Source organism: Watersipora subatra, chromosome 3 (genome assembly GCF_963576615.1).
Source record: "Watersipora subatra chromosome 3, tzWatSuba1.1, whole genome shotgun sequence".
NCBI classification, from domain to species: Eukaryota; Metazoa; Bryozoa; class Gymnolaemata; order Cheilostomatida; family Watersiporidae; genus Watersipora; species Watersipora subatra.
The window spans coordinates 13,837,513-13,848,712 of record NC_088710.1 but is presented as its reverse complement, the minus strand read 5'-3'; the positions used below and the strand labels follow the sequence as shown (position 1 = coordinate 13,848,712).

Genomic DNA, 11,200 nt, shown 5'->3' with positions numbered 1-11,200 from the left:
AGTAAATAATAGTCTGGAAAGCAGGAAGGTAGCTGATTACTTATATAACTCTGATCATTTTGTAATCTTGCTTGAAAGCATCAGACTCAAGAAATAATATAGACAGTAATAAGACAGCTTCATAAAAGATCGCTTCGTACGGGTCTCGAACTCGCAACATTCAAGTTAGCTCGCAGGTGGGTATTTAAGTGGCTGGTTCCAAGGAACTAGTCAAAGTTTAGAAATCAAATATTTTTAGCAACTTAGTAGTAAGCACGGTGCATATGCGTGTGAGTTTTAGATGATATTGCCCTAAAAATCTTTAAACGCATAGGGTTCACACATGTGCACACGCACGCTCACACACATACACACCCACACTCTCACACGCACACACACATGTGCTCACACCTGAGCCTGTGCTTGCACACACATGAACTTTTATATTTTTCAGCATCTTTTTTTCTATTGTTAGTAGTTACATATTATATTTGCAGACAATATTTGGCACATAGACATCTATGACAGTTTAAAGTTGTCATAGCTGTACAGTACATAGATCTATGAAAATGTATAGTTATCAGTGTAGTACAAAGACATAAATGACAATGTATAGTTGCAACATCTACTAAAGTTTCTACTGAACCAATAAATATTATTCACATATTTTTTTTGTATTTTGAAATAGCCGTCAAAGTTACTAGCTACAAAAATAATATCATTAGAAATAACTGAGAAAGTATAGAATGTTTTTGTTATGCTCAGTTTGTAGAGCAGTTCCTCAGTGAATTGATTAAATAAAATACATTGTGTGTAGTGCAGTGAAATCTTATGCAGGTGCGACGTCTTGCTGTCTCTTTGTATCTACCCACCGCCATCCTTCCGATCGCAAGAAAAAATTTTTTATTCAGGCTAACATCTAAATAATGACTATTAATACCACAGACCTTCTTGTAGTTTTGATATAACAAATAAAATGGAAAAATGTTGAAATAAGAGTCTCAAAAGACCACTTGTAGGCACAAAATTTAGCCAGGCTACCAACCTCTATATGTTAGTAATGATTGATGGTTGTGATGTAACCGTTGTAATTGAGGCAGGTATGGAAGCCATTACTAGACTTCCTCAGAAAGTTTCTTTGAAGTTTGTGGATGGTGTTTTTTATAACGTTCCCACATTTCTTGTATTATCCATCCTACAACCACGTCATTCGTGTTTTTAGCAATCAGTCTGAGCACGAATATGCCGTCTTGTCGTAGGTAGTCTTCACAAAACTCTTTTGATGGTGTGCAATCATCCTTTGCGAAATTCTTGTGCATTATTTTAAGATATTTACGAACATACTGCCGGCGGTTCCTGCTGAAAAGTGTCCACATCCACAGAACAAAGTTCAGAACATTCGCTATAGACATGAATACCAGCCAAAACCAAATAAATATGTAAACCTTTTCATTAAAAAGATTTATGGGTAAGGCACACTGCACGGTGTATGAGTGTATTCGATTGCCAAGAGCGCGAATATCAAAATCGCAAAGAGTTACTCGAGGAAATCTTTGAGAAGTCGTCCAGTTTTTACCTCGAGCCATATCTCTTACTACCTCTACTCCGTACAAGTAGTACCCATCGCCTAAGAAAGCGTTTAATAGGAACAGCTGTCCGATTCCATTTGCGATGTATAGGATTTTAACAAATAGGTAGAACGTTATCAAATAGTTTCCATATCGTTTTCCACAAATGATGAAGCAGTTTCGAGCGATGCTTTGGCGAAAGTTGACAAAACATCCTGTACGATACTCCTGTTGTGATCGGAGGGCTCTGTCTAAATTTTTGACAATATACTTAATAGTATTCTCTCCTACTCCATAGCCACCGTATTTTGCTCCACTCACTACTGACACAATTTCGTTTACGTTAATCCCACTCTGATTGTTCAGCGTTTGCCATACCATACTCGGCGCAAAACAGAGAATAGCCTGCAGAAAGATCACGATAGGCACCCACTGGTAGTAAGCGATTTTCACCTTCTTGTTATCGTCTAAGTTTGGTATCGCTTCATCCATCGGCACGTAGTAGGTATTGCTGATCCAGCAAACTCTGTCAGTATATTCAAACCATTTATCGGGAAACTGTGCCGGTGCCCAGCACGATATTACGTCACCGACATACTGACGAGTGCTGATAATGATACCCAGTACCATGAAGATAAGCACTGTATATCGGCTGTTGAGACGGTCGACGCAGTCAGCATCATACCGTATATTAAACCCGGAGACTTCTGTCAACGGATAGAGAGCTTCAAGGAGAGCCATTCTAAAAGGGAAATACACGGAACCTTAAAACTTGATATAATAGCTTAATAAGTATATCTTAAAAACTTTCTCCTTACTGAGCCTGTGCCTGAGACAGACTTGCTCACAGTTTGTACTCCTTAGCGTAGGATTACCACTTCCTAGGCTAAATTCGACTCAGTTATTATTACGCCAAACCAAGCTTTAATGTCTGTTAGTCTCACTCGCATGTCGATTATTGACACATTGTATTTATTCAGGCAGCAAACTTTGTGCTCTGAAACTTGGTTTTTTCCAAGGGCACTTGAAACAATTAAATTATGAAAATAATGTTTTCTGTGTTATAGTGAGTTCTTTTGTCTAGTTTTTTAATCAAATTGTATTAAAAACTTTACATTGTTTGAGTTGTTTGATGTTCAACAGCTGAAACCACAATCGCCTCCTATAAATAATTCTGTAATATCTAGACAGACCTCTACAGTCCAGCTAGTTATTAGTAAGTGTTGAAGATGTTTATAAAGTCATCTAAAAATGTTATTTATTTTTTATTTTATAAAATAAATAAGTCACTTTTTATGCAAATAAATCTTGCGTTACAAAATATATCAAATCGCAAAAACTAAAACGGTTTGATTTTTTGTATAAAAGCCATTCGCTGTTGTTGATTATTTAAAATTCTCATAATCACAACCAAAATATTGTATAATTATTAATATATTGTATGATAATGTGTAAGTGCTCACAGTTTCAATACCGCAAAAGTACCTGGGCCAGGGTACTAACTTTTTTTATTAAAGTAGCTCTATATTCAACCTACTTAAGCTTTTATGTGTAAATGTATAACTTTCCACATGCACCATTATAAATACAATCTCACCTGTGTAGCCATAAAAATGCCATAAACAAGTCATTTCCAGACCTTGAGCTTTTCACGTCTCAAACTCAAATTCAACGCACAACTAAAAGACTAATGTTCACCAACCACAACAACAGTTACATATATTCAAGTAGGCCTAATAAGTGGTTTAGTTTGTTTCTGAACTCGATAAGCTCCGTGTTAAACACTTAGCAAACAGCGCCAAGTATGCTCTAATAACGCATAATATGATTAAAAATTAAATAAATCAATAAAGTAGAGCGTATAGCAATTATGTGTAGCTTAGATTATTAAGGTTGCGATAAGATAAAAAAGAGTCTTATATAAAAATGTGTAGCAGCCATTCAAAACCTTACATTAAAAAGTTGGGTAATTTTAATAAACGTTGTAGGCCAAAATATTTTTGTTAATGTTATTATCTGTATCCACAAGTATGTGGTTTTTTAAGGCATACAAAAAAGTTGGTATACGAAAAGCAAGATTCAGTGAAAAACTTTAATTGTCTCTTTTTTTACCAGTAACAATCTTGTTAACTGAATGAGTTATTATATAATAATGTAACAATAATATGATAACAATGTTGTTGTCTGTTAATAAAGCAATTAATTTAGTTGAGTGCATAACTGAGTTCAGAAAATCACCTGCTATAAAGTATGTTGATTTACAATGAAACGGCAAGAGCTTTGTAGCTTTGTACAGCTTTATACTTTCTAGAATTGAAGCAGGTGCATCGATAGCTTTGTACTACTGATCACGTATTCCAGCCTACCACACTTCTACCCACTACATCACAAAATCGTTGAACATGTTGCTATATCCCAAACTTACTCTTTTCTGCATTTGTTTTGCAGGTTTCAAAATCCTGTGTATATTATGTCCTGAATATTTGTATTTATCCTTGTACGAATATGACAAACCTAGTTTTCTATTCTGTAACACAAACATACATTACTACACCAGTCATGATGTGTTTCAGTTTATGAACTTTCTGTTACTACAACCTTCAATTCATTATGCTGACTCCTCTGCAATACTGTTAGATTACCAACTATAAAGCTCAATTCTTCATAATTCCTGACTTCTGTTTTTTTCATTTTTTCCTTTTTTTGACATGTAGCAAGAAACATAACTTTTTGATAATTACTAATGCCAATAAAAATTTATGCATAAATTATGTTGAGAAAAGAATCACAAGAATCAGTTGTGATAAGTTTTTCTGAACTATGAGTGGCAGCAAGAGAAGCTCTGTGAGCAGCACTCTGTAGTGTATAATGAGCTTTGAGCTCTTCTGTATACTCGACAATAATTTAGTTCATTCCAAAAGCATACAAACTGCCTGTCAAACTTTCTTAACCTTGCACCAAATCAATTCTCATTGTTTACTTTGCGAGTTTTCAGAAAAAATCATTAAATTTGTCATTGGGTGTAATAACATCTGCACATCAATTTTGGCTTGCATCAAGTCAACGCATTAGTTGCTATAAAAACGCGGTTAGGAATGGGTAAGATCTTGAGGCGAGTACACAACTCCCAGGTCTCTGGTAAAAGGCCTGGACTTGACTATACATTACTTCTCCCACTTGTGTTAACGGGGATGAGGGAAATTTTTTTTTGATGTATGTATATATTTAGGTAGCTTATAAGGTTTAAGACAGAAGAATTTTTTTGGTTATTAAACATTGACAATTTTGTCATTTTTAAAATTAATTATAATTTTAAATGCAAGTCTAAATAAAATGGAGACACTGAAACCAAAGGTGTGTGAATAGCAACAGGGTTTCAGCAATGATATACAGCCCCCCAAGGATAGCCGACGGCTCTCATATGGGCAGGGTTTAATGATCGAGCTCTGTTAGGATTGTGCTATAATCATTGGTTTCAGATACATAATAATACTAACACTGTTAATACTAAACTAATTCTTTCAGATTGAGACAGACTGGCATACATAGATCGATTTAGCCTGTGATCCTCCTCATTATTGCCGTGTACTCAAGAGAGTGATAAATGGGAGTTGAAAAAAGGTTTACGCTATTTCACAGCGCCTTGCGGTCATTATTAGACCGACCACCATTCACAGGCAAAAAAGTTGGGACGGGAATTAATCAGCTCATATAGCCTGGGAATGTTAATTTAGTTACCTCTTATCAAAAAAATGAGCTCTGGTATTTTTAGCATATAATTGTGTTGCAGTTACCCTTTTAGTCTTGAAGCAAGTTTAGCATGGATAATCTAATTATGAAGAGTTATGGATTATCTAGCTATGAAGAGTCTGGTTGAGTCATACATACATGTACTTGAATAGTATTAGAAAACATGAGGAGGGATTTTAAGGTCTGCAGATGGAGTCGTCTTTCACTGGTACCCTTGTCGACTTTCTTTATATAAAATTTATTTTATTACTAGCAGCAAGACCTGGATTTCTTTTTTCAATCAGATAGCCTACAGCAGGCATTTAGATTTTCAACACAAATTAATACACTGCTTTCACGAAAAAATTCCATGAACATGTATATTGAGGGCAAACATCCTGGATTTTCTAATGAAATAGATTGTGACACATTTATATGGAAAACTAGAGTTCTAACATTGCCAAATGAGCCTGGCATTGTTTGAACTGGACCCGCGCTTGCCCATTAAAAAAGCTGTAGTGAGTCTGCTCTTATAACTTTTCCCTCAAATGAGAATTTTTTAACATCGCGGAACACGGAACTTATTATAGTAAATAATAGTCTGGAAAGCAGGAAGGTAGCTGATTACTTATATAACTCTGATCATTTTGTAATCTTGCTTGAAAGCATCAGACTCAAGAAATAATATAGACAGTAATAAGACAGCTTCATAAAAGATCGCTTCGTACGGGTCTCGAACTCGCAACATTCAAGTTAGCTCGCAGGTGGGTATTTAAGTGGCTGGTTCCAAGGAACTAGTCAAAGTTTAGAAATCAAATATTTTTAGCAACTTAGTAGTAAGCACGGTGCATATGCGTGTGAGTTTTAGATGATATTGCCCTAAAAATCTTTAAACGCATAGGGTTCACACATGTGCACACGCACGCTCACACACATACACACCCACACTCTCACACGCACACACACATGTGCTCACACCTGAGCCTGTGCTTGCACACACATGAACTTTTATATTTTTCAGCATCTTTTTTTCTATTGTTAGTAGTTACATATTATATTTGCAGACAATATTTGGCACATAGACATCTATGACAGTTTAAAGTTGTCATAGCTGTACAGTACATAGATCTATGAAAATGTATAGTTATCAGTGTAGTACAAAGACATAAATGACAATGTATAGTTGCAACATCTACTAAAGTTTCTACTGAACCAATAAATATTATTCACATATTTTTTTTGTATTTTGAAATAGCCGTCAAAGTTACTAGCTACAAAAATAATATCATTAGAAATAACTGAGAAAGTATAGAATGTTTTTGTTATGCTCAGTTTGTAGAGCAGTTCCTCAGTGAATTGATTAAATAAAATACATTGTGTGTAGTGCAGTGAAATCTTATGCAGGTGCGACGTCTTGCTGTCTCTTTGTATCTACCCACCGCCATCCTTCCGATCGCAAGAAAAAATTTTTTATTCAGGCTAACATCTAAATAATGACTATTAATACCACAGACCTTCTTGTAGTTTTGATATAACAAATAAAATGGAAAAATGTTGAAATAAGAGTCTCAAAAGACCACTTGTAGGCACAAAATTTAGCCAGGCTACCAACCTCTATATGTTAGTAATGATTGATGGTTGTGATGTAACCGTTGTAATTGAGGCAGGTATGGAAGCCATTACTAGACTTCCTCAGAAAGTTTCTTTGAAGTTTGTGGATGGTGTTTTTTATAACGTTCCCACATTTCTTGTATTATCCATCCTACAACCACGTCATTCGTGTTTTTAGCAATCAGTCTGAGCACGAATATGCCGTCTTGTCGTAGGTAGTCTTCACAAAACTCTTTTGATGGTGTGCAATCATCCTTTGCGAAATTCTTGTGCATTATTTTAAGATATTTACGAACATACTGCCGGCGGTTCCTGCTGAAAAGTGTCCACATCCACAGAACAAAGTTCAGAACATTCGCTATAGACATGAATACCAGCCAAAACCAAATAAATATGTAAACCTTTTCATTAAAAAGATTTATGGGTAAGGCACACTGCACGGTGTATGAGTGTATTCGATTGCCAAGAGCGCGAATATCAAAATCGCAAAGAGTTACTCGAGGAAATCTTTGAGAAGTCGTCCAGTTTTTACCTCGAGCCATATCTCTTACTACCTCTACTCCGTACAAGTAGTACCCATCGCCTAAGAAAGCGTTTAATAGGAACAGCTGTCCGATTCCATTTGCGATGTATAGGATTTTAACAAATAGGTAGAACGTTATCAAATAGTTTCCATATCGTTTTCCACAAATGATGAAGCAGTTTCGAGCGATGCTTTGGCGAAAGTTGACAAAACATCCTGTACGATACTCCTGTTGTGATCGGAGGGCTCTGTCTAAATTTTTGACAATATACTTAATAGTATTCTCTCCTACTCCATAGCCACCGTATTTTGCTCCACTCACTACTGACACAATTTCGTTTACGTTAATCCCACTCTGATTGTTCAGCGTTTGCCATACCATACTCGGCGCAAAACAGAGAATAGCCTGCAGAAAGATCACGATAGGCACCCACTGGTAGTAAGCGATTTTCACCTTCTTGTTATCGTCTAAGTTTGGTATCGCTTCATCCATCGGCACGTAGTAGGTATTGCTGATCCAGCAAACTCTGTCAGTATATTCAAACCATTTATCGGGAAACTGTGCCGGTGCCCAGCACGATATTACGTCACCGACATACTGACGAGTGCTGATAATGATACCCAGTACCATGAAGATAAGCACTGTATATCGGCTGTTGAGACGGTCGACGCAGTCAGCATCATACCGTATATTAAACCCGGAGACTTCTGTCAACGGATAGAGAGCTTCAAGGAGAGCCATTCTAAAAGGGAAATACACGGAACCTTAAAACTTGATATAATAGCTTAATAAGTATATCTTAAAAACTTTCTCCTTACTGAGCCTGTGCCTGAGACAGACTTGCTCACAGTTTGTACTCCTTAGCGTAGGATTACCACTTCCTAGGCTAAATTCGACTCAGTTATTATTACGCCAAACCAAGCTTTAATGTCTGTTAGTCTCACTCGCATGTCGATTATTGACACATTGTATTTATTCAGGCAGCAAACTTTGTGCTCTGAAACTTGGTTTTTTCCAAGGGCACTTGAAACAATTAAATTATGAAAATAATGTTTTCTGTGTTATAGTGAGTTCTTTTGTCTAGTTTTTTAATCAAATTGTATTAAAAACTTTACATTGTTTGAGTTGTTTGATGTTCAACAGCTGAAACCACAATCGCCTCCTATAAATAATTCTGTAATATCTAGACAGACCTCTACAGTCCAGCTAGTTATTAGTAAGTGTTGAAGATGTTTATAAAGTCATCTAAAAATGTTATTTATTTTTTATTTTATAAAATAAATAAGTCACTTTTTATGCAAATAAATCTTGCGTTACAAAATATATCAAATCGCAAAAACTAAAACGGTTTGATTTTTTGTATAAAAGCCATTCGCTGTTGTTGATTATTTAAAATTCTCATAATCACAACCAAAATATTGTATAATTATTAATATATTGTATGATAATGTGTAAGTGCTCACAGTTTCAATACCGCAAAAGTACCTGGGCCAGAGTACTAACTTTTTTTATTAAAGTAGCACTATATTCAACCTACTTAAGCTTTTATGCGTAAATGTATAACTTTCCACATGCACCATTATAAATACAATCTCACCTGTGTAGACATAAAAATGCTATAAACAAGTTATTTCCAGACCTTGCGCTCTTCACGTCTCAAACTCAAATTCAACACACGACTAAAAGACTAATGTTCACCAACCACAACAACAGTTACATATATTCAAGTAGGCCTAATAAGTGGTTTAGTTTGTTTCTGAACTCGATAAGCTCCGTGTTAAACACTTAGCAAACAGCGCCAAGTATGCTCTAATAACGCATAATATGATTAAAAATTAAGTAAATCAATAAAGTAGAGCGTATAGCAATTATGTGTAGCTTAGATTATTAAGGTTGCGATAAGATAAAAAAGAGTCTTATATAAAAATGTGTAGCAGCCATTCAAAACCTTACATTAAAAAGTTGGGTAATTTTAATAAACGTTGTAGGCCAAAATATTTTTGTTAATGTTATTATCTGTATCCACAAGTATGTGGTTTTTTAAGGCATACAAAACAGTTGGTATACGAAAAGCAAGATTCAGTGAAAAACTTTAATTGTCTCTTTTTTTACCAGTAACTTTCCTGTTATCTGAATGAGTTATATAATAATGTAACAATAATATGATAACAATGTTGTTGTCTGTTAATAAAGCAATTAATTTAGTTGAGTGCATAACTGAGTTCAGAATGTTGCCTGCTATAAAGTATGTTGATTTACAAAGAAACGGCAAGAACTTTGTAGCTTTGTACAGCTTTATACTTTCTAGAATTGAAGCAGGTGCATCGATAGCTTGGTACTACTGATCATGTATTCCAGCCTACCACACTTCTACCCACTACATCACAAAATGGTTGAACATGTTGCTATATCCCAAACTTACTCATTTCTGCATTTGTGTTACAGGTTTCAAAATCCTGTGTATATTATGTCCTGAATATTTGTATTTATCCTTGTACGAATATGACAAACCTAGTTTTCTATTCTGTAACACCAACATACATTACTACACCAGTCATGATGTGTTCCAGTTTATGAACTTTCTGTTACTACAACCTTCAATTCATTATGCTGACTCCTCTGCAATACTGTTAGATTACCAACTATAAAGCTCAATTCTTCATAATTCCCGACTTCTGTTTTTTTCATTTTTTCCTTTTTTTGACATGTAGCAAGAAACATAACTTTTCGATAATTACTAATGCCAATAAAAATTTATGCATAAATTATGTTGAGAAAATTAAAGTATCAGTTGTGATAAGTTTTTCTGAACTATGAGTGGCAGCAAGAGAAGCTCTGTGAGCAGCACTCTGTAGTGTATAATGAGCTTTGAGCTCTTCTGTATACTCGACAATAATTTAATTCACTCCAAAAGCATACAAACTGCCTGTCAAACTTTCTTAACCTTACACCGATTCAATTTTCAAAATTTATTTTACATTGTTTCAAAAAAATCACTAAATTTGCCATTGAATCAACTTTAAAAACAACTAAAGTGCGGTACAATTGGTACACAAACAAGCAGATACCACATTAAACTAGTGTTTCTATACACTTGTCAAAAATGTCATGTGCGCGCATACATACAAACCGCCTATTTTTACTAAGTACAACAATGCAATAGTCTGAGTCGACTTCATACATTTTGAAATAAATATTGCTTAACTTGTCACTAACCTAATTTTATAAAAGCAAATAAGTACATAAACAGACACCTCAAAGCTTTGAACAAATATAAAACTGTCACAGTTTTGACCAATCCATTGCAAGCATGAGTCGGTGGTCGGGTTATAATTATGTACAAGCTACAGAACTGATATTCTCTATAAAACATAAAGCCAATGTATCTTACCTTTTTCAAAAATTTAGAAAAGCAAATTTTCAACAAAAAGATGTTGGACAACTCTGAGAAATCTGCCAACTCAGTTCGTTAGGTTGTTTACTGTAGAGGATGAAACAGACGTGACAACAGTAAAACTGGATGATGTCTTCGTGTCTCCCCAGATACAAGTGATACAGTTGCGAAGTTCTGACAGTGACCAATAATCTATGCTGACACAAAAAGGAGGCTTGCATAAGCATACGCATCGATGTTGTCCAATGATCATCTTAGCACTTGTTTCAATAAACTGTTTTTACTGACCACTATATCAGTAGTAGCGTGACAGCAAAGTTGTGTACATGTATCCGTGGTTACGGAGTCTCCATACGAAAACATAAATATTCTCAGTTAAGAATAAGGATATTTTT

The 11,200-nt window shown here is 35.1% G+C and overlaps 2 protein-coding genes across 2 annotated transcripts; both read right to left on the bottom strand.

The window, feature by feature from the left end:
• Nucleotides 1–1,094: 1,094 nt before the first annotated feature.
• Nucleotides 1,095–2,288, bottom strand: LOC137389778 (innexin unc-9-like). The gene has a single exon (XM_068075874.1). The coding sequence runs from the start codon at nt 2,286–2,288 to the stop codon at nt 1,095–1,097; it is 1,194 nt and encodes a 397-aa protein (XP_067931975.1).
• A 4,670-nt stretch (nt 2,289–6,958) lies between these two features.
• On the bottom strand, nt 6,959–8,152 carry LOC137391469 (innexin unc-9-like). The gene has a single exon (XM_068077954.1). The coding sequence runs from the start codon at nt 8,150–8,152 to the stop codon at nt 6,959–6,961; it is 1,194 nt and encodes a 397-aa protein (XP_067934055.1).
• Nucleotides 8,153–11,200: the final 3,048 nt, after the last annotated feature.